Source organism: Pristiophorus japonicus, chromosome 3 (assembly GCF_044704955.1).
Source record: "Pristiophorus japonicus isolate sPriJap1 chromosome 3, sPriJap1.hap1, whole genome shotgun sequence".
Lineage (NCBI taxonomy): Eukaryota > Metazoa > Chordata > Chondrichthyes > Pristiophoridae > Pristiophorus > Pristiophorus japonicus.
The window spans coordinates 160,566,070-160,591,002 of NC_091979.1; the positions used below are offsets into that span (position 1 = coordinate 160,566,070).

General features: G+C 45.3%; 1 protein-coding gene across 1 annotated transcript in view; it reads right to left on the reverse strand.

The window, feature by feature from the left end:
• Nucleotides 1-24,933, reverse strand: part of LOC139259133 (diacylglycerol kinase beta) — an 805,220-nt gene that overhangs the window by 362,736 nt on the left and 417,551 nt on the right. Inside the window, exon 15 of the mRNA XM_070874836.1 lies at nucleotides 15,876-15,949. Coding sequence (XP_070730937.1) covers nucleotides 15,876-15,949 — 74 coding nt within the window. The remainder of the gene's footprint in view (nucleotides 1-15,875; nucleotides 15,950-24,933) is intronic.

A 24,933-nucleotide genomic window follows, 5' to 3' on the forward strand; every position in this document is an offset into this window, starting at 1 on the left:
GTGGGGACCGAAAACAATGCCTTCACTCTTCCCAATATTCAATTGGAGAAAATTTCTACTCATCCAGAACTGGATGTCGGAAAAGCAGTCTGACAATTTAGAGACTGTGGTGGGGTCGAGAGAGGTGGTAGTGAGGTGGAGCTGGTGTCATCAGCTGTGGAAACGAACATTGTGTTTTCGGATGGTGTCGATAAGGGGCAACATATAGATGAGAAATAGGAGGGGGTCAAGGATAAATCCTTGGGGGGGCACCAGAGGTAACGATGCGGGGGCGGGAAGAGAAGCCGTTGCAGGTGATTCTCTGGCTAAGATTAGATAGATAAGAATGGAACCAGGCAAGTGCAGTCACACCCAGCTGGGTGTTCAAGGAGGATGGAGTGATTAACCGTGTCAAAGAGTGCAGACAAGTCAAGAAGGACGAGGAGGGATAGTATGCCATTGTCACAGTCACAAAGGATATCATTTGTGACTTTGATGAGAGCCGTTTCAGTACTGTGTCAGGCGCGGAAACCGGATTTGAGGGCCTCAAACATGAAATTGCGGGAAGAATGGGCACGGATTTGGGAGGTGAAAACACGTTCAAGGACTTTGGAGAGGAAAGGGAGGTTGGAGATGGGGCAGTAGTTTGCAAGGACGGAGGGGTCACGTTTTTTGAGGAGAGGGATGATGATTGCAGATTTGAGGAAGAGGGGAACAGTACCTAGGGAGAGAGAACCGGTAACAATGTCAGCTAACATGGGAGTGAGAAAAGGAAGTTGGGTGGTCAGCAGTCTGGTGGGAATGGGAGTTAGGAAGAGGGCCTAATGAGCTCGGAAAGGTCATGAGCGGAGATCGGAAAGAAACTGGAAAAGGATGTGAGGTCAGGGCTAAGGCAGGGGGCTTCCTTGGAGGAAGTTTGGCCTGGTGGATGAGGGGAAGGAAGGGAAGACGTGGAGGTGGCCGAACAGATGGTCTCAATCTCAGAGAATCTATTAAATCAGACAGCAACTTCCGGTGGCCGCACATGCGCAGTAAAACATGGAAATCAGGAAGGCGCTGTCCGAATTTTCTGCTCCTCCAGAAGCTTTGCCGGCAAGATACTCATAAATGCAAGTTGCTGTTGTATATTCTTTTGATGTCAGTCCTGGCTCAGAAGCAATACTTGGAATGAGTCATCATAGCATGGTTGAATTTCAAATTCAGATGGAGGGCGAGAAAGTTGAATCTCAAACCAGAGTATTAAGCTTAAATAAAGGAGACTACAAAAGTATGAGGGCAGAGTTGACTAAAGTGGACTCGGAAAATAGATTCAAATGTAGGATGGTTGATGAACAGTGGTGTACATTGAAGGAGATATTTCATAACTCTCAAGAAAAATATATTCCAGTGAGTAGGAAAGGGTATAAAAGCAAAGGTAGACATCCATGGCTAACTAAAGAAACAAAGAATAGTATCCAATTAAAAACAAGGGCATACAAAGTGGCCAAAACTACTGGGAGGACACAAGATTGGGAAGCTTTTAAAAGCCAGCAAAGAATGACTTAAAAAATGATTAAAAAAGGGAAGATAGACTATGAAAGTAAACTAGCATGAAATATAAAAACAGATAGCAAGAGTTTCTACAAATATATAAAAAGGAAAAGAGTGGCTAAAGTAAATGTTGGTCCCTTAGAGGATGAAACCAGGGAATTAGTGATGGGGAACATGGAGATGGCAGAAACTCTGAACAAATATTTTATATCAGTCTTTGCGGTAGAGGACACAAAAAATACCCCAATAGATAGTCAAGGGACAATAGAGGGGGAGGAATTTACCACAATCACAATCACTAAGGAGGTGGTACTCAGTAAGATAATGGGACTAAAGGTGGATAAATCCCCTAGACCTGATGGCTTGCATACTAGGATCTTTAAAAAAGAGGGCAGACAAAAGGCAGATAACTATAGGCCGGTTAGTTTAACATCTGTAGTGGGGAAAATGCTTGAAGCTATCATTAAGGAAGAAATAGCAGGACATCTAGATAGGAATAGTGCAATCAAGCAGACGCAACATGGATTCATGAAGGGGAAATCATGTTTAACTAATTTACTGGAATTCTTTGAGGATATAACGAGCATGGTGGATAGAGGTGGACCGATGGATGTGGTGTATTTGGATTTCCAAAAGGCATTCGATAAGGTGCCACACAAAAGATTACTGCAGAAGATAAAGGTACGCGGAGTCAGAGGAAATGTATTAGCATGGATAGAGAATTGGCTAACTAACAGAAAGCAGAGAGTCGGGATAAGTGGGTCCTTTTCAGGTTGGCAATCAGTGGTTAGTGGTGTGCCACAGGGATCGGTGCCGGGACCACAACTGTTTACAATATAGATAGATGACCTGGAAGAGGGGACAGAGTGTAGTGTAACAAAATTTGCAGATGACACAAAGATTAGTGGGAAAGTGGGGTGTGTAGAGGACACAGAGGGGCTGCCAAGAGATTTAGATAGGTTAAGCGAATGGGCTAAGGTTTGGCAGATGGAATACAATGTCGGAAAATGTGAGGTCATCCACCTTGGAAAACAAAACAGTAAAAGGGAATATTATTTGAATGTGGAGAAATTACAACATGCTGCAGTGCAGAGGGACCTGGGGGTCCTTGTGCATGAATCACAAAAAGTTAGTTTGCAGGTGCAGCAGGTAATCAGGAAGGCGAATGGAATGTTGGCCTTCATTGCGAGAGGGATGGAGTATAAAAGCAGGGAGGTCCTGTTGCAACTGTACAGGGTATTGGTGAGGCCGCACCTGGAGTACTGCGTGCAGTTTTGGTCACCTTGCTTAAGGAAAGATATACTAGCTTTGGAGAGGGTACAGAGACGATTCACTAGGCTGATTCCGGAGATGAGGGCGTTACCTTATGATGATAGATTGAGTAGACTGGGTCTTTACTCATTGGAGTTCAGAAGGATGAGGGGTGATCTTATAGAAACATTTAAAATAATGAAAGGGATAGACAAGATAGAGGCAGAGAGGTTGTTTCCACTGGTCGGGGAGACTAGAACTAGGGGGCACAGCCTCAAAATACGGGGGAGCCACTTTAAAACCGAGTTGAGAGGGAATTTCTTCTCCCAGAGGGTTGTGAATCTGTGGAATTCTCTGCCCAAGGAAGCAGTTGAGGCTAGCTCATTGAATGTATTCAAATCACAGATAGATAGATTTTTAACCAATAAGGGAATTAAGGATTACGGGGAGTGGGCGGGTAAGTGGAGCTGAGTCCACGGCCAGATCAGCCATGATCTTATTGAATGGCGGAGCAGGCTCGAGGGGCGAGATGGCCTACTCCTGTTCCTAATTCTTATGTTCTTAAGAGAAGTAGCGGCAGGGATTGTGGATGCATTGATTGTAATTTACGAAAATTCCCTGGATTCTGGGGAAGTCCCAGCAGATTGGAAAACTGCAAATGTAACGCCTCTATTGAAAACAGGAGGCAGACAAAAAGCAGGAAACTATAGACCAGTTAGCCTAACATCTGTGGTTGGGAAAATGTTGGAGTCCATTATTAAAGAAGCAGCAGCAGGACATTTGGAAAAGCATAATTCAGTCAGGCAGATTCAGCATGGATTTATGAAGGGGAAGTCATGTTTGACAAATTTTCTGGAATTCTTTGAGGATATAATGAACAGGGTGGATAAAGGGGAACCAGTGGATGTGGTGTATTTGGACTTCCCGAAGGCATTTGACAAGGTGCCACATAAAAGGTTACTGCACAAGATAAAAGTTCACGGTGTTGGGGGTAATATATTAGCATGGAGAGAGGATTGGCTAACTAACAGAAAACAGAGAGTTAGGATAAATGGTTCATTCTCGGGTTGGCAATCAGTAACTAGTATGGTACCGCTGGGATCAGTGCTGGGACCTCAACTAGTTACAATCTATATCAACGATTTGGATGAAGGGACCGAGTGTAGCGTAGCCAAGTTTGTTGACGATACAAAGATGAGAGGAAAAGCAGACTGCCTAAGTGAGTGGGCAAAAATTTGGCAGATGGATTATAATGTTGAAAAGTATGAGGTTATGCACTTGGGCAGAAAAAAAAAATCGAAGAGCAAGTTATTATTTAAATGGAGAAAATTGCAAAGTGCTGCAGTACAGCGGGACCTGGGGGTACTTGTGCATGAAACACAAAAGGTTAATATGCAGGTACAGCAAGTGATCAGGAAGGCCAATGGTATCTTGGCCTTTATTGCAAAGGGGATAGAAAATAGAAACATAGAAAATAGGTGCAGGAGCAGGCCATTCAGCCCTTCTAGCCTGCACCGCCATTCAATGAGTTCATGGCTGAACATGAAACTTCAGTACCCCCTTCCTGCTTTCTCGCCATAACCCTTGATCCCCCGAGTAGTAAGGACTTCATCTAACTCCCTTTTGAATATATTTAGTGAATTGGCCTCAACTACTTTCTGTGGTAGAGAATTCCACAGGTTCACCACTCTCTGGGTGAAGAAGTTTCTCCTCATCTCGGTCCTAAATGGCTTACCCCTTATCCTCAGACTGTGACCCCTGGTTCTGGACCTCCCCAACATTGGGAACATTCTTTCTGCATCTAACCTGTCTAAACCCGTCAGAATTTTAAACGTTTCTATGAGGTCCCCTCTCATTCTTCTGAACTCCAGTGAATACAAGCCCAATTGATCCAATCTTTCTTGATAGGTCAGTCCCGCCATCCCGGGAATCAGTCTGGTGAACCTTCGCTGCACTCCCTCAATAGCAAGAATGTCCTTCCTCAAGTTAGGAGACCAAAACTGTACACAATACTCCAGGTGTGGCCTCACCAAGGCCCTGTACAACTGTAGCAACACCTCCCTGCCCCTGTATTCAAATCCCCTCGCTATGAAGGCCAACATGCCATTTGCTTTCTTAACCGCCTGCTGTACCTGCATGCCAACCTTCAATGACTGATGTACCATGACACCCAGGTCTCGTTGCACCTTCCCTTTTCCTAATCTGTCACCATTCAGATAATAGTCTGTCTCTCTGTTTTTACCACCAAAGTGGATAACCTCACATTTATCCACATTATACTTCATCTGCCATGCATTTGCCCACTCACCTAACCTATCCAAGTCACTCTGCAGCCTAATAGCATCCTCCTCGCAGCTCACACTGCCACCCAACTTAGTATCATCCGCAAATTTGGAGATACTGCATTTAATCCCCTCGTCTAAATCATTAATGTACAATGTAAACAGCTGGGGCCCCAGCACAGAACCTTGCGGCACTCCACTAGTCACTGCCTGCCATTCTGAAAAGTACCCGTTTACTCCTACTCTTTGCTTCCTGTCTGACAACCAGTTCTCAATCCACGTCAGCACACTACCCCCAATCCCATGTGCTTTAACTTTGCACATTAATCTCTTGTGTGGGACCTTGTCGAAAGCCTTCTGAAAGTCCAAATATACCACATCAACTGGTTCTCCTTTGTCCACTTTACTGGAAACATCCTCAAAAAATTCCAGAAGATTTGTCAAGCATGATTTCCCTTTCACAAATCCATGCTGACTTCGACCTATCATGTCACCATTTTCCAGATGCACTGCTATGACATCCTTAATAATTGATTCCATCATTTTACCCACTACTGAGGTCAGGCTGACCGGTCTATAATTCCCTGTTTTCTCTCTCCCTCCTTTTTTAAAAAGTGGGGTTACATTGGCTACCCTCCACTCCATAGGAACTGATCCAGAGTCAATGGAATGTTGGAAAATGACTGTCAATGCATCCGCTATTTCCAAGGCCACCTCCTTAAGTACTCTAGGATGCAGGCCATCAGGCCCTGGGGATTTATCGGCCTTCAATCCCATCAATTTCCCCAACACAATTTCCCGACTAATAAAGATTTCCCTCAGTTCCTCTTCCTTACTAGACCCTCTGACCCCTTTTATATCCGGAAGGTTGTTTGTATCCTCCTTAGTGAATACCGAACCAAAGTACTTGTTCAATTGATCCGCCATTTCTTTGTTCCCCGTTATGACTTCCCCTGATTCTGACTGCAGGGGACCTACGTTTGTCTTCACCAACCTTTTTCTCTTTACATACCTATAGAAACTTTTGCAATCCGCCTTAATGTTCCCTGCAAGCTTCTTCTCGTACTCCATTTTCCCTGTCCTAATCAAACCCTTTGTCCTCCTCTGCTGAGTTCTAAATTTCTCCCAGTCCCCAGGTTCGCTGCTATTTCTGGCCAATTTGTATGCCACTTCCTTGGCTTTAATACTATCCCTGATTTCCCTAGATAGCCACGGTTGAGCCACCTTCCCCTTTTTATTTTTACGCCAGACAGGAATGTACAATTGTTGTACTTCATCCATGCGGTCTCTAAATGTCTGCCATTGCCCATCCACAGTCAACCCCCTAAGTATCATTCGCCAATCTATCCTAGCCAATTCACGCCTCATACCTTCAAAGTTACCCTTCTTTAAGTTCTGGACCATGGTCTCTGAAATTACTGTTTCATTCTCCATCCTAATGCAGAATTCCACCATATTATGGTCACTCTTCCCCAAGGGGCCTCGCACAATGAGATTGCTAATTAATCCTCTCTCATTACACAACACCCAGTCTAAGATGGCCTCCCCCCTAGTTGGTTCCTCAACATATTGGTCTAGAAAACCATCCCTTATGCACTCCAGGAAATCCTCCTCCACCGTATTGCTTCCAGTTTGGCTAGCCCAATCTATGTGCATATTAAAGTCACCCATTATAACTGCTACACCTTTATTGCATGCACCCCTAATTTCCTGTTTGATGCCCTCCCCAACATCCCTACTACTGTTTGGAGGTCTGTACACAACTCCTACTAACGTTTTTTGCCCTTTGGTGTTCTGCAGCTCTACCCATATAGATTCCACATCATCCAAGCTAATGTCTTTCCTAACTATTGCATTAATCTCCTCTTTAACCAGCAATGCTACCCCACCTCCTTTTCCTTTTATTCTATCCTTCCTGAATGTTGAATACCCCTGAATGTTGAGTTCCCAGCCCTGATCATCCTGGAGCCACGTCTCCGTAATCCCAATCACATCATATTTGTTAACATCTATTTGCACAATTAATTCATCCACCTTATTGCGGATACTCCTTGCATTAAGACACAAAGCCTTCAGGCTTGTTTTATTAACACCCTTTGTCCTTTTAGAATTTTGCTGTACAGTGGCCCTTTTTGTTCTTTGCCTTGGGTTTCTCTGCCCTACACTTTTCCTCATCTCCTTTCTGTCTTTTGCTTTTGGCTCCTTTTTGTTTCCCTCTGTCTCCCTGCATTGGTTCCCATCCCCCTGCCATATTAGTTTAAATCCTCCCCAACAGCACTAGCAAACACTCCCCCTAGGACATTGGTTCCAGTCCTGCCCAGGTGCAGACCGTCCGGTTTGTACTGGTCCCACCTCCCCCAGAACCGGTCCCAATGCCCCAGGAATTTGAATCCCTCCCTGCTGCACCACTGCTCAAGCCACGTATTCATCTGCGCTATCCTGCGATTCCTACTCTGACTATCACGTGGCACTGGTAGCAATCCCGAGATTACTACTTTTGAGGTCCTACTTTTTAATTTAGCTCCTAGCTCCTTAAATTCGTTTCGTAGGACCTCATCCCTTTTTTTGCCTATGTCGTTGGTACCAATGTGCACCACGACAACTGGCTGTTCTCCCTCCCATTTCAGAATGTCCTGCACCCGCTCCGAGACATCCTTGACCCTTGCACCAGGGAGGCAACATACCATCCTGGAGTCTCGGTTGCGGCCGCAGAAACGCCTATCTATTCCCCTCACAATTGAATCCCCTATCACTATCGCTCTCCCACTCTTTTTCTTGCCCTCCTGTGCAGCAGAGCCAGCCACGGTGCCATGAACTTGGCTGCTGCTGCCCTCCCCTGATGAGTCATTCCCCTCAACAGTACCCAAAGCGGTGTATCTGTTTTGCAGGGGGATGACCGCAGGGGACCCCTGCACTACCTTCCTTGCTCTACTCTTCCTGTTGGTCTTCCATTCCCTATGTGGCTGTGGACCCTTTCCCTGCGGTAAGACCAACTCACTACACGTGATACTCACGTCATTCTCAGCATCGTGGATGATCCAGAGTGAATCCACCCTCAGCTCCAATTCCGCAACGCGGACCGTCAGGAGCTGGAGGCGGATACACTTCCCACACACGTAGTCGTCAGGGACACCGGAAGCGTCCCTGAGTTCCCACATGGTACAGGAGGAGCATAACACCCGACCGAGCTCTCCTGCCATGGAGTATAAAAGCAGGGAAGTCTTGCTACAGTTATACAGGGTATTGGTGAGGCCACACCTGGAATACTACATACAGTTTCGGTTCCATTTTTAAGAAACGATATACTTGCTTTGGAGGCAGTTCAGAGAAGGTTCATTAGGTTGATTCCAGAGGTGATGGGGTTGACTTATGAGGAAAGGTTGAGGAGGTTGGGCCTCTACTCATTGGAAATCAGAAGAATGAGAGGTGATCTTATCAAAATGTATAAGATTATGAGGGGGCTTGACAAGGTGGATGCAGAGAGGATGTTTCCACTGATAGGGGAAACTAGAACTAGGGGGCATAATCTTAGAATAAAGGGCCGTCCATTTAAAACTGAGATGAGGAGGAATTTCTTCTCTCAGAGGGTTACAAATCTGTAGAATTCGCTGCCTCAGAGAGCTGTGGAAGCTGAGTCATTAAATAAATTTAAAACAGAGATAGACAGTTTCTTAACTGATAAGGGAATAAGGGGTTATGGGGAACGGACAGGGAAGTGAACCCGAGTCCATGATCGGATCAGCCATGAATGTATTAATTGGCGGAGCAGGCTCGAGGGGCCGTATGGACTACTCCTGCTCCTATTTCTTATGTTCTTATGTAATTCGCTCATCTCCGAGTCAGAAGATTATGCCTGGTCGCCATTTTAATTCTCTCCCAACACCATTCCCACCAGCTGCAGAGTTAAAGTCAGAGCTCTAGCATCTGAAATTATAGCCCGGATTTTGTGATCAGTGATAAACGAACAATGCTAGCCCACACTTATACTTGCCCACAGACTTTTTCTGGGCTTTTGCACTGGAAGTTACAGTAATTAGAAAAACAGTGTCGCAGCCTCTACAGGGGATCTGGGATCCATGTGAACAGGGAAAGCAACTGTATCTCCTTAACCAATCAGATTGAAGAATTTTTACTGAGACATGTAGAGACCAAACTAGGAAGTGGCAGTTAGAATATTTAATTCAATGCCAAATCATAGACAGAAAGCAAAATAAAAAGAGGGTAGAAAATATGTAATTGAGAGGAATAAAAGAAACAGAAAGAAAAAGTGAAAAAAATTGGTTAAAAAAAAATCTCCAACAATAATTAAAATCTGAAGGAATTAGACTGCACACTTTTAAAAGTAAATTTTCAGTGCTAGAGAGGTTGTTTGGCAGTAATTATGATTTATCACGGCATTAAGAATTCAATTAGACTGGAATGGACAAATCCGAACTATTTCTGGTTCATGTATTTATCACGCAAGTAGAGCAGTAGAGCAACTTCACACCATTACATGTATTTAAATGACGAGTCTCTTGGCTAGTGCAAAGCTTCTGCAGGAGCAGGGCAACTCAGGCAGCACCTTCCTGATTTCATGTTTAACTGCGCACATGTGGCCAAAGGAAGGAAGTTGCTGTCTGATTTACTCTTGAATAATGGTGCGTGCTGCTAGCATTATTTTTATTGCAAAATCTGAGCCATTATGTAGTCATCGAAAAATATTTTGAGATGGTTTCCTGTATCTAAACTGGAATGACTGCTTTTAATAACTGTAGTAAAATTCTGTAAGTGTGCAATAAGAGAAGTTACTTTTTTCTGCTATTCGGAGACCTATTGTGTAGTTTATATATCAAAAGAGGAAGATCAGATTTTCACTAAATGTGTGTATTTATTTTGACAGCAACATTTTTCTGTTCAGCAGCAAATTGAGAGGAGAAAATTTATCCATGGAAGTAGACAGTTTTATTATGTCAAAGGGATTTCCCAAATGCAACACTTCATGAGTTGCTAGATATTAGCTTGGGGACAGCATCAAACAAGAAATTAGGGATGCATATAGTAATGGTACAGCAGTTATCATGGGTGACTTTAATCTACATATTGATTGGGCTAACCAAACTGGTAGCAATGCGATGGAGGATTTCCTGGAGTGTATTAGGGATGATTTTCCAGACCAATATGTTGAGGAACCAACTAGGGAGCTAGCCATCCTAGATTGGGTGATGAGTAATGAGAAAGGACTAATTAGCAATCTTGTTGTGCGAGACCCCTTGGGGAAGAGTGACCATAATGTGGTAGAATTCTTTATTAAGATGGAGAGTGACAAAGTTAATTCAGAAACTAGGGTCCTGAACTTAAGGAAAGGTAACTTCGATGGTTTGAGGCGTGAATTGGCTAGAATAGACTGGCAAATGATACTTAAAGGGTTGACAGTGGCTTCGCAATGGCAAACATTTAAAGATCACATGGATGAACTTCAGCAATTGTACATCCCTGTCTGACGTAAAAACAAAACGGGGAAGGTGGCTCAACCGTGGCTAACAAGGGAAATTAAGGATAGTGTTAAATCCAAGGAAGAGGCATATAAATTGGCCAGAAAAAGCAACAAACCCGAGGACTGGGAAAAATGTAGAATTCAGCAGAGGAGGAGAAAGGGTTTAATTAAGAGGGGGAAAACAAAGTACGAGAAGAAGCTTGCCGGGAACATAAAAAGTGACTGCAAAAGCTTCTATAGATATGTGAAGAGAAAAAGATTAGTGAAGACAAACGTAGGTCCCTTGTCGTCGGATTCAGGTGAATTTATAATGGGGAACAAAGAAGTGGCAGACCAAGTGAACAAATTCTTTGGTTCTGTCTTCACGAAGGAAGACACAAATAACCTTCCAGAAGTACTAGGGGACCGAGGGTCTAGTGAGAAGGAGGATCCTTATTAGGTGGGAAATTGTGTTCGGGAAATTGATGGGATTGAAGGCCGGTAAATCCCCGGGGCCTGACAGTCTGCATCCCAGAGTACTTAAGGAAGTGGCCCTAGAAATAGTGGATGCATTGGTGATTCATTTTCCAACAGTCTATCGACTCTGGATCAGTTCCTATGGACTGGAGGGTAGCTAATGTAACGCCACTTTTTAAAAAGGGAGGGAGAGAGAAAACGGGTAATTATAGATCAGTTAGCCTGACATCAGTAGTGGGGAAATGTTGGAATCAATTATTAAAGATGAAATAGCAGCGCATTTGGAAAGCAGTGACAGGATCGGTCCAAGTCAGCATGGGTTTATGAAGGGGAAATCATGTTTGACAAATCTTCTGGAATTTTTTGAGGATGTAATTCGTAGAGTGGACAAGGGAGAACCAGTGGATGTGGTGTATTTGGACTTTCAAAAGGCTTTTGACAATGTCACACACAAGAGATTGGTGTGCAAAATCAAAGCACATGGTATTGGGGGTAATATACTGACGTGGATAGAGAACCGGTTGGCAGACAAGGAGAGAGTCGGGATAAACGGGTCCTTTTCAGAATGGCAGGCAGTGACTAGTGGAGTGCCGCAGGGCTCAGTGCTGGGACCTCAGCTCTTTACAATATACATCAATTATTTGGATGAAGGCATTAAGTCTAATATCTCCAAGTTTACAGATGACACTAAACTGGGTGGCGGTGTGAGCTGTGAGGGGGATGCGAGGAGGCTGCAGGGTGACTTGGACAGGTTAGGCGAGTGAGCAAATGCATGGCAGATGCAGTATAATGTGGATAAATGTGAGGTCATCCACTTTGAGGACAAAGACGCGAAGACGGAATATTATCTGAATGGTGGCAGATTAGGAAAAGGGGAGGTGCAACTAGACCTGGGTGTCATGGTGCATCAGTCATTGAAAGTTGGCATACAGGTACAGCAGGCAGTGAAGAGGGCAAATGGTATGTTGGCCTTCATAGCTAGGGGATTTGAGTAAAGGAGCAGGGAGGTCTTACTGCGGTTGTACAGGGCCTTGGTGAGGCCTCACCTGGAATATTGTGTTCAGTTTTGGTCTCCTAATCTGAGGAAGGACGTTCTTGCTATTGAGGGAGTGCAGCGAAGGTTCACCAGACTGATTCCCAGAATGGCAGGACTGACATATGAGGAGAGACTGGATCAACTGGGCCTTTATACATTGGAGTTTAGAAGGATGAGAGGGGGTCTCATAGAAACATATAAGATTCTGACGGGATGGGACATGTTAGATGCGGCTAAAATGTTCCCGCTGTTGGGGAAGTCCAGAACCTGGGGGTACAGTCTTAGGATAAGGGGTAGGCCATTTAGGACTGAGATGAGGAGAAACTTCTTCACTCAGAGAGTTGTTAACCTGTGGAATTCCCTGCCGCAGAGTGTTGTTGATGCCAGTTCCTTGGATATATTCAAGAGGGAGTTAGATATGACCCTTACTGTTAAGTCCTGACTCTAATGTACTGACTTACACGAGACACATGCTGAAGTCAAGGTCACTCAGGACCTGCACCTTTAATTCCAGCTCTCCAGTGCCGCACTTGCCTGAGACCTCCCTTTATATACCACAGTGGGACAGGTGTGGAGTGTCTCCTGCAAGTGCACCCCTGGTGGTAAGGTATGCTTATTGTTACAGGTCATATCTAGTTACAGTCATGTATAGCATGGTAAGATACAGTTATATACAGTAATGTGAGATACATGACGTCACCCACCCCCAAGGTCTTATTTTCTTTATAGATTCAGTCTCTCAGGTGGTCTGCGCTCTCGTGTGGAGCGTCTTAGTTGTGGTTCAGTTGTTTGCCTTGGTGCCTGTGTATCGTTCGGTGTGATTGCTGGTATCTCACCTGGGCTGTCTGTTTCGTTCGGTGTGATTGCTGGTATCTCGCTTGGGCTGTCTGTTGAGACTGCCCTTTCCTCAGGTTGTTCCACCTGTCTGTCCACCAGGTGTTGTGTGAGTTCCACATTGTAGTCTGCCTCTGGTTCTTCGGTTTTATCAGTGAATCTACGTTTTACTTGGGTCAAAAAAGGCTAAAACACTGTTGGAACATAGAAGGTTGCGTGCCTTATTGAAGGCGCGTTCTTGGGCAGCCCCCCAAAACCAATCGCACCCCTTTCTGAGTAGCAAGTGGAGGGGCTCCAGCAGCGTGCTCAAGCTCTGCATAAAGTTCCCAAAGTAATTGAGTAGCTCAAGAAAGGCGTGCAGTTCCGAGACATTCCGGGGTTTGGGTGCCAGGCGAATCGCTTCGGTTTTGGATTCGGTTGGGTGGATTCCATCAGCGGCAATCCTTCTGCCCAAAAATTCAACCTCAAGTGCGAGAAACAGACACTTGGATTTCTTAACTCTTAGGCCTACCCGATCCAATCGACTTAGTACTTCCTCAAGATTGCGGAGATGAGAGTCGGTGTCTCTGCCCGTGATGAGTATGTCATCTTGAAACACAACCGTCCCCAGGATGGACTTGAGCAGACTCTCCATGTTGCGCTGGAATATAGCAGCTGCCGACCTGATGCCGAATGGGCATCGATTGTACACAAAAAGGCCTCGATGTGTGTTGATGGTGGTGAGTAGCTTAGACTCTGTCAGTTCTCGCGTCATATACGCAGATGTGAGATCCAGTTTCGAGAAAAGTTTTCCTCCAGCCAACATGGCAAATAGGTCCTCCGCTCTGGGCAGCGGGTATTGGTTCTGTAGGGAGACTCTGTTTATGGTAGACTTGTAATCTCCACAGATTCGCACGGATCCATCAGGCTTCATGACGGGGACGATGGAGCTTACCCAGTCGCTGAATTCCACGGGAGAAATTATGCCTTCCCGCAGAAGCCGGTCCAGTTCGTTTTCAATCTTTTCCCTCGTCACATAAGGCACAGCTCTAGCCTTGTGATGGACCGGTCCGGCATTCTGTGTGATGTAGATTCTAACTTTAGCCCCTTTGAAGGTGCCCACACCTGGCTGAAAGAGATGTTCAAACCGGCTTAGAACTGTTGAGCAGGAGGTCCGTTCCTTTGACGACATGACGTGAACATCATCCCATTTCCAATTAAGTTCTGCTAGCCAACTTCTCCCCAACAGGGCTGGGAGATCCCCCAGGGACAATCCACAGGGAAAGTCGGTGCACCATCCCTTTGTGTGTGACCAAGAGCATGGCACTGCCAAAGACTGGGACGATTTATTTCGTATAGGTCCTTAGTTTGGTGTCGATCTTTGTGAGTTTTGGTCTGTTGCTTTTGTGCGGCCACAGCTGTTCAAATTGTTGAACGCTCATGAAGGATTGACTGGCCCCCGTGTCCAGTTCCATGTTGACGGGTATCCCGTTGAGTAGAACCCTCATCATAATTGGAGGCGTCTTGGTGTAAGAACAGTGGACATTGATCATGTTAACCCGCTGTACCTCGGCATCCCGTGCACTGTTCCAACCGTCTTCTGGTCCGCTTTCCGACCCTTCCGATTCGTATACCAGCTGAGCTGCTGTTTTTCTGCACATGCGAGCCAGATGCCCTGTGTAGTTGCAGTTTCTGCAAACGGCATACTGAAATCGACACATCCTGGTTGAGTGCCTTCCCCCACATCTCCAACACAGACCGTTTCCATTGTTTGCGAAGGATGAGCTGCGCTGGCTGATCTCCCTTGAGCTTCTCTCAATCTGTTGTTGATTGCTCGCATTGTGGGTTGATGAGGAGTGATCGGCCGTTCATGTGGCCCTTGATTTTGATGGCTTCTGGTGCCACTGTCTGCTGTTGAAGGCCTGCTCTCCTGCCTTTGTCTGTGTGTGGGGGTAGCGGTTTGTTTCACAATGTGAACCCCTTGTTCCGATGCCTCGTTGGTTGTCGTACCCGAAGTATAGATCAGCATTGTTTCTTCTTCGCCTGCCAAGAATGTCTGTGCGACCAGTGCGGCTGCCTCTAGAGTCAAGTTCTTAGTCTCCATCAGCTTTCGGAATATGCTTGCGTGGCCTATTCCTTCAATAAAATAGTCTTTCAGTACTTCACTCCTTCGTTCATCGGGGAACTCACATGAACTAGCCAGCCTCCGAAGTTCCGCCACGAAGTCGGGTATGCTTTGGCCCACACAGCGCTCTGTAGTTGTAGAACCTGTGACTGGCCATGTGTAGGCTGCTCGCTGGCTTCAGGTGGTCTCTCACCAGTGTGCTCAACTCCTCAAACGACTTGCTTGCTGGTTTCTCGGGTGCCAGCAGATCTTTCATTAAAGCGTATGTTTTCGAGCCACAGCTGGTCAAGAGATGGGCTCTTCTCTTGTCTGCCTTATCGTCGCCCAGCCAGTCTTTGGACACAAAGCTTTGCTGGAGCCTTTCTATAAAGTCATCCCAATTGTCTCTAGCATTGTATTTCTCACCTGAGCTGTTGGTAGCCATTCTGTGGATTCTGTGATCCCATAACTCGTCACCACTGTTAAGTCCTGACTCTAATGTGCTGACTTACACGAGGCACATGCTGAAGTCAAGGTCACTCAGGACCTGCACCTTTAATTCACAGCTCTCCAGTGCCGCACTTGCCTGAGACCTCCTTTTATATACCTCAGTGGGACAGGTATGGAGTGTCTCCTGCAAGTGCATCCCTGGTAGTAAGGTATGCTTGTTGTTATAGGTCATATCCAGTTAGTCATGTATAGCATGGTAAGATACAGTTATATACAGTAATGTGAGATACATGACACTTACGGCTAAGGGGATCAAGGGGTATGGAGAGAAAGCAGGAAAGGGGTACTGAGGAAATGATCAGTTATGATCTTATTGAATGGTGGTGCAGGCTTGAAGGGCCGAATGGCCTTCTCCTGCACCTATTTTCTATGAACAACAAACAAAAATATGTTTCACTAGGGCCTCTTTTGGTCTGGTAAAATATTTTTCTCATTTACCTTTCCCCTTGCCTTCCACCGCTTTTGAGATTCACAAACACTAGAAGTGGATGTGTACCAGGCACAGATGTAATCTGTAAAATAAAATGTACTGATAAATATAAAGTTCTGATGACAAGCATGTTTTTTATCAGTTTATCAAGTGGGTGCCGTATATTTTATTATGATTAACCACCTCCGGCTAAAGAGACTTCTTTCGGCCTGTGCTCACTGAGTCACAGAAGATATTCTGCTCTTTGATCATAATTATAACCATATGCTGTGAACGCAGCCATTGCAAATAAATGCAATTAAAGATTAAAAGCACATTCAAAACAATGTTGATGAGTGCACATCATTCATAAATTTTCAGAGGTAGTTCTACAATAATTTCATTCCATTTCCTACTTATGTTGTGAAAAGTAAAGCTGAACAACAAAGTATACGAATGTAACTTATAGTGAACATTTAACATGGCTTAGATGCAGTTGTTACACAGAATTACATCATGGGGGAAAATTGCGTTGAAGGCTTCCTTTGGTTGAACGCCTCCGACCGGAAAACATTTTACGAAAATATCTGGTGGTCTTGGAGGAACGTAGGATTGCAGTCGGAGGCCTAGTTTCACAGTCCAGTGTATGGGAACATGTCTTCCAGGTATGTATGCGTAGCCTGGGATCACGTGGGTCCCGGACCACCAATGAACATCTGGTATTCTCATTGATAATAATGGGAACTCCGTTTGTACGAACTCCCATTATCAACGAGAAAACCCCGCAAAAACAAGAAACATAACAACAAATAAAAAAAACACCTCACATATTTAAAATTAATTGAAATTGGATGTAATTAAGTTTTAGAAAAAAATATTTTAAAAATAATTTTTTTTCAAGTGTTTTAATAGGATTAAAAATAAATTTACCTTAATGGACAGGGTTTTTAATATAAAAATTAGTGATTAAATTAAATGTTTCTCTATTTTAAAACTCTTATGCTGCTAAAAGTAGGCTATATGTCTGCTTTTACCAGGCGTAAGAATTTGAAGGACATTCGTTGGGCAAGAGTTGGCAAATAGTCCAATCTCTGCCTCGCGGATGTCCTTCTCCCTGGGATGTGTGCGATCTGTCAAAATGACAGATCGCAAAAGCCGGTTCTCGGCGCATGCGCATTGTGCGTCGAGAACCGGCATTCGCGAGACTTCTTTGGGTGCATGCGCATATCGTACGCACACGGCGAGGCCCCAATTTTTGACCCGGTATTTACAGCACAGAAACAGGCCATTCGGCCCAACAGATCTATGGCATTGGTTATGCTCCACACACAAGCCTCCTCCCATCCTTCCTCATCTAACCCTATCAACATATCCTTTCTTTAATTCCTATTACTTTTCCCTCATGTGCTAAACTAACTTCCCCATAAATGCATCTGCATTAGTCACCACAACTGCTCCTTGTGGTAGCAAGTTCCACATTCTAAGCACTCTCGGGTAAAGAAGTTTCTCCTGAATTCCCTACTGGAGTTATTAGTGACTCTCTGATATTTATGGGCCCTGGTTCCAATACCTCCGCCTGAAGTGGAAACATATTTTCTACATCTATCCTATCAAACCCTTTCATAATCTTAAAGACCTCTATTAGGCCACTCCTCAGTCTTCTCTTTTCTAGAGAGAAGAGCCCCAGCCTGTTCAATCTTTCCTGCTAGGTATAACCTCTTAGTTCTGGCCTCATACGAGTAAATAATTTTTGCACCTTATCTAGGGCCTCGGAGACTATAACTGTTCACAGCACTCCAATTGTGGTCTAACAAGGTTATATACAAGTTTAACACAACTGCTCTGCTTTTCATTTCTAATCCTCTAGAAATAACTCGAGTGCTTTATTTGCTTTTTTAATGTCTTTATCACCCTGCATCGCTACTTTTAGTGATTTGTGTATCTGTACCCCCAGATCCCTCTGCTCCTCTATCCCATTTAGACACTTATTTTCCAAGGAGTGTATGGCCCCCTCATTCTTCCTACCAAAATGTATTACCTTGCACTTAACTATATTGAAGTTCATTTGCCAATTACATGCCCATTCTACAAGTTTATTAAGGTATTCTTCTGTTTTGTTGCAGTCCTCCTCGGTGTTAACTATACCCCCAAATTGGCGTCATCCACAAATTCTGAAATATTACTTCCAATTCCCGAGTCCAAACCGTTTATGTAAATTGTGAACAACAGTGGTCCCAGCATCCATCGTTGGGGAACACCACTTTCCACCTTTTGCCAGTTTGAGTAACTATATTTAACCCCTACTCTCTGTTTTCTAGTCAGTATGCTATCCATTCTGCTGAAAGGTCACCGACATGATACGTTAACTCGGTTTCTCTCTCCAAAGATGCTGCCTCACCTGCTGAGTATTTCCAGCATTTTCTGTTTATATATCCATTCTGCTACTTGCTCCCTGTGTACAATGCTGTACAGGAAATTTAATTTGTCTTTAATGGTTGTTCCTGTTACTTTATTTTTCAGTCCCTTTATACTTCTGTTTTATAACTGTATTTGTTCCCTGACGGTTTATGCTATCCTTGTTCCTTACCTTAGTCTGACCTTTACTCTCATCTCCTATTTCTTTTATCTTCAGATTTATGTTATTTTCACCAGATTCCTTCCCCCATCTTACTAGTTTAAAGTCCGATCGACAACCCTATTCATCCTTTCTGCTAGGACACTGCTCCCACTCCAGTTCAGGTCAAGCTCGTCCCAGCGGTACAACTCCTTCCTGTCCCAATACTGATGCCAGTGTCCCATGTTTATTAAGGAATAACTTAATAAACTTGCAGAATAGACGAAAATGAATATGGTGAAGTAGGCTAATTAGTCCTAATTAGCTTGTTTTTTTTTTAAATCATAACATTGTGATACTGCTATACTTTCTAAATTATACATTATAAAACAGAATAAAATGTACAAAACAAACTTATTTCTTTCCAAGTTTTTGTTTAACCATCCATGGGTGAGAAGGCTGGTTGTAGAATGATTGGCCAGAATTTTCCGGTGGGTGAGCGGACAGGATCGATGGCGGGTCAGATGGGAAAGTGTTTTTTTGACAGCGGGTTGGGACCTGTCACACGCCTTTCCAAATGTCAGGTCGGCCAGCACTGAGCAGATCTGACACACAGTGGCGGGAGACCCAATTTAGCTGATTATTGCCTTGTTGACAGATCATTAAGAATACATTTTACCTTACCTTTTCTCTTTAACTGCTCGCCCTGCTGCTCGGGGATCACGTCTGTTAAGCTGAGGCAGAAGTTGAATTGCCACTGAATGAGCTGATTACTTGACAGCTTGAAATCTGCTATAAAAGCTCCCACCTCACAGCTGTTCACTTTCCCAGCTGAGGAGCTGTTGCTTACTCCATTTGGAAGACAGATTGAGCTTTATGCAGGCTGCAAGTGTTTGGAGCAAACTCTCTACCTAGTGTCACTTCATTGGAAAAACCTCTCTCACTATTGACAGCTTGCTTTTGTCATCTCAACTTTACCTGATCTATTCCATCAGCATGGGTACCGTTTATACTGTTTCACCTTGGTCCTCAGAATCTGACCACGATCAGCCCTAACACCAGCAGAACCAGGAACACTAGCATCACCAACATTCTCCGCACTCACCTGATGTTGCACAGGACAGAAGGCATCAACACCTGACCACATTGACGCACAGGAGGCTGGGGATGGGCTCACCATGGCCAGATTTACTTCACTTGACGCTATGCACCCTGGCAGCCACATGATGCGCCAGGTTGGCACCACCCCACACCAACACCTTAAAGCATCCCTACAATGTCCAAGCCATTCCTTTCACACTCATCACCAATGCGGGGTACTGTTATGTCTCACCATTCACTGCATCTCACTAAGCCACTTCCAAAGGTGCACACAAATCTATCCAAGAACACAAAGGCCCCAAGTTTCCACACGCGGCAAAACAGGCGCCCCTCCGAGCTGGGCACCCGTTTTTCGCGCCGAAAACGGCGCCTGGAAAATAACGCGCTATTCTCGAGCGCTTTGCAGCTCGATGTCTGCTTGGCGCGGCGCCCAGGGGGCGGAGCCTACCACTCGCGCTGATTTTGTAAGTAGGAGGGGACGGGTACAATTTAAATGAGTATTTTTCGTGCCGGCAACCCTGTGCGTGCGCGTTGGAGCGTTCGCGCACGCGCAGTCTGAAGAAAACATTGGCACTCGGCCATTTTAAAAAGTGCTGCAGAAAAAGTGAAAGTTTGTTTATTGAACCCTTGCAAAGGCTTGCATTTTAATTTTCTTGATATTTCTGTGTGTGAGGGTGAGGGAGTGCATTCTGTAATTAAAGATAGACTGTGATAAACGGGACACATGCACTTGTTTGAGACTATTCAAATTCTTTGTAGCTGTTCAATTTTTAAAATTTTTTAATAAAACCACATTGCCCTTCCATGATCAGCACTGAGGCTTCTTGCAGCTTTCTCCCCCTGCCGTCCGTCGGGCCCGACGGCAAACGGCTGCCTCAAGCACTGAGGCTTCCTGCAGCCTTCTCCCTGCCTCCCCCTCGCTGCCGTCGGGAACGGCTGCCTCAAGTAATGAGGCTTCCTGCAGCCTTCTCCCTGCCTCCACCTGCCATCGGTCAGTCCCGACGGCAAACCGCTGCCTGAAGCACTCACACACAGATAGGAACATGGTTTATTTAATCTTTTCTTTGCTTATAAATTTTTATTCAGGTTGGATTTATTTGTATAATATTTGTATAAGTATAATTAAGGATTTATTGTAGAATTTAATGACTTCCCTTCCCCCCCCCACCCCCCCACCTCGTTCCCGACGCCTAATTTGTAACCTGCGCCTGATTTTTTAATGTGTAGACAAGGTTTTTTTCAAGCCTACAAAAATCTTCACTTGCTCCATTCTAAGTTAGTTTGGAGTACATTTTCACTGTGGAAACTTTCAAATCAGGAGTCAGTGGCCGGACACGCCCCCTTTTGAAAACAAAATTCTGTTCAAAAGTGAAACTGTTCTACCTGACTAGAACTGCAGAAAACTTAAATGTGGAGAATTCCGATTTCTAAGATACTCCGTTCTCCACCAGTTGCTCCTAAAAATCAGGAGCAAATCATGTGGAAACTTGGGGCCAAAGTGTTGAAAATAAAGACAGCACATTAACAGAAACTTTACATGAACACTGGATAAAGCACCAAAGTGGTTACCCTTGTGTATAGCTAGCTGGTATGATTGCACTAGGATGAGGGTGGGTGTGAGGGGTGGCTAGTGAGATGGGAATGTGATAATGTAGATGGAGAAAGAGAGGGATGGGTGGAGATGCAAGGTAAATTGGTGTAAGGATGTGCAGGAGTAGGATAGGGAAGGCAGAGTGATGAGGATGTGATGAAAGGCACAGCCAAATGAAGATGAGTGTGAATTTTTACTAACATTTCATGATCTACTGAGATCATTGAAACATTTGTACCACTGTACCCAGGTCCTCCTGACCATATCCCTGCTTGTGCCCTCCTGTACAATGTGCAACCAGATGGTTTACGTCTACTGGGGAGGTCTCTTTTGCCCATTGGAAAGGAAGAGAACCTTCCTGCGTGCTGTGACTCCCTGGAGTCATGGAAGAAATTGGGTGCAGCCCTATGCAGTCATTGTCAGTGTTTGCAGCACCTCAATGCTGTAGAACACTGACAGCACAAATGTCAAGATAAATTTGAACATCGTCCCTTTAACCGGACTGTGCCCCCTTGCAGCTGGGTGGGCTTGGATTGCTCACCTGGCTGTGTCTCATGGTCTTTGCCGTTGCTTAGTGGTGGGCAGAGCCACCGGAATGTGTGGTTTCCCTGTCCTCCTTTGAGGGCTGCAGGATCTCCCTGTTGCCCTTCAGCGGTGGTGGAAGCCTGGTCATCCCAGGTCCTGTCGGGAGGGCCGGAGGGTGCTGGCCTCCTGCTCCCGGTGCTGGCCCTGGTGGCCAGTGGGGTAGGGTCGATCTGGGACAGGGTGCCAGTGGTGGTGCCTGTGCTGTCCATTGATCGCTGGCCCTGCAGTGGGTATGCTCCCAGTGTGTGTGTGGCCGTACTCCCTGGCTTATCACATTGGTCCCAGAGGAGCAGGCTACATGATCGGTTAGCCCGCTGGACCTGGGTGTTTCCCACGGGAGGTGGCCCTTAGCTTTGTCAGCATGCAGGTAGAACCCGGCATCACATATCATTTCATCATTAGCATTCATGATACATTGACTCCGACCTCAAATCAGCCGACTCGACATTGTTTGTTGTCTTTACAAATTCGCATGTGTCAATTACAGCACTTTCCTGTGTACTATCAGCATCTCTGTGCAAGGTTACATTTAGATACCTGCATTTGTTAATTACAGCTTTTTCATTAGTATCACCAGCATTGCTGTTCAACAGTACATTTAGATATTTGCATTTGTTAATTACATCTTTTTCATTAGTGTCACCGGCATCGCTGTACAAAAAGTGGAACTGTCCCTTTAATTGTGCTGGGTCGCCGGTCTCCTTTAAAAGGGCCTTGCAATCTTTACCCCAATCCGGTTCGCTGCTCGACATCACGTGTTGCTCCCTCAACGCTGCCCCTCGTAGTCTGGTCGCAGCCATCTTGATTTCAAGTGCTTCACCTCGTGGTGCAGGCGCCATCTTCTTTCTCTCCACGAGGTAGGCTGTGGTGATCGTTTTCTCCCCAGGTTCTGCCACTGAAGCCAGGAATTTACCTTTCGCGCCGATCATCATCTTTCAGAGTCCTGCCACTTGAGCCCGAAGGTGAGGTCTGGTCATTTGGGTTAGTTCATCTCGCCGTTGAGTTGTGCGGTCTATGTCATCTCCACGCAGTCGAGTTGGATGGCAGGTTCTTCAGGTGCTGTGATGGATCCAAATTTGGGGCGGCATAGAACGTCGATCGCTGGGGCCTGGAGGCTTTCCCAGCTCCAACAGATTTGGATTTGTTTCATCCATCTTCTTCCCAGCAGCGTTGGACCATCACCAGCGACAATCCACAAAGGTAGCTTGTGCATCGCGCCGCCATGGGACACCTGGACATCCACACTGCCAACGACTGGGATGGTGTCGTTTGTGTAGGTGCACAGCTTCACCTGGATCGGGAGCATTTTAGGTTGTGCGGCGGGATTGTCCCAGAGTTTCTCGAAGGCAGTCTGATTCATCAGCAATTGGCTCGCCGCTGTGTCGACCTCCATCGAGACTGGAACACCGTTTATTTCTACTTCCATTTTCAACGGAGAACTCTCGGTGGAGCAGATAAACACTCCGTACACCTCTTCCAGTGGCTGAGCTGCCTCCTGGACTTTCTCTTTGTCTTCATCAGCGCTGGAGCCCGGGTGATCGGCCAACTCTTCAGCGACTCGGTGAGTAAAATTTCTTCTACACATTCACTGGAGATGGCCTTTAGTGTTACAGCCTTTGCAAGTATAGTCTCTGTATCGGCACTGGTGGGCCCTGTGATTTCCTCCACAGTGCCAGCATAAGGCTAGCTGGTTGGCCCCATTTGGCGGACTCAGGGTTGCAGGACTCGAGGTAGCAGTCTTGCCTCTGAAAGGCGCCCTTCAGTTCACTGTACTTGTCGGGTTAGAGTCCTGGGGGTGAGTCATCATCCTCTTGGAATCACAGGCTGAAATCATGAATGCCTAGCTCACTTTAATTGCCTTCTGCAGGGTGACCATGGTGTCCGCAGAGAGCAGCTTGTGCAGGAGGACCTCGTGGCCGATTCCAATAACAAAGATGTCCCTCAGTGCTTCGGTGAGGTGGTCGCCAAAATCACACGGTGCAGCCAATCATCTCAGGTCTGCAGCATATTTTGCGATTTCTTGGCCTTCGGGCCGCCGATGGGTGTAAAACCAGTGTCTGGCTGTGAGGATGCTGTTCCTGTATTATTGTTACGAGCTCCGCATACGTTTTAGTTGTCGTCTTCTCTGGGGCTAGCAGGTCCCTGACAAGGCCATAGACAGTGGGCCCACAACTGCTGAGCAGGATAGTTCTGAGCTTATCAGCCAGCGAGGTCGGTGTGTCTCCAGCCAGGTTGTTTGCGATGAAAAAGTGTTCGAGCCTTTCCACAAAGGCATCCCAAACTTCTCCATCAGCGAATTGTTGAAATTTGCTTAGGTTAGCCATGTTGCACATGGAAATTCATAATCGCGTCGCCAGTTGTTATATATGTAAGCACTCTAGTAATGACTCCACGAGGTAAGGTATTGTACTTGAACTGTTGAGATCTTAGTCCATTTATTGTAACTCCCTGAGTCCAAATGCAGTGAGGTGAGCTCCCTTTTATACTTGGTTACCTGCAGTGTACAGGTGACCCTTACGTCTCCACCAGTAGCACCCTCTGGTGATACAAGTATTGTGTATACAGTGTGATGATACAGTGGTCTGTTACAGTACATACATTATGCATACACAACAACCTTGACCTGCCATATTAAGTTAATCTCATCTAAAATGTCCTCCCCATAGAGGTGGAATCTTGATATTTTGTATTATAAAGTTTTGTCCTCTGTTATGTTTTACTGATATAACAGTGACTACATTGCAGATTTGGACTTCCTGAGGTGAAAGGCTGTATATAAACACAAGTTCATTAATTTGTTCAATAGTTACTTTTTTATAATTCTGTGCCTCAGTGATAACTTCCATCTCACAATCCTTGAATTGCTCTTTTTATAGACTTCCTAGTTGGGATAAAAGCAGATGCAGATAATCACATGTTCCATGAGCATGATAGTTCCTGAACTTCAGGGACAGAAAAAATGTCTTCCTTGAGAGCAACCAAGCCGGGATTATTAGTCAGAAGGGCAGCGGGGAGGATGAAAAACATTCTGAAGTTTTGCTTGATTACTTTTTTTTTTAGAAATCTCCTGAGGGGCAAATGAGTGAGGTAGAATCCATCATAAGGTATGTGCAGGGAGTGGGTCTGATGAGCCAAATCAGCCTGTTCCAATTCCATTCTTTCTTGAGGATGAGAATTGGAAGGAGAGTCACCTTGTGTACCTTTGCAAACATTTGAGCATTATTGGAAGCCAAGAAATAGGTTTGCAGTCTGCCTC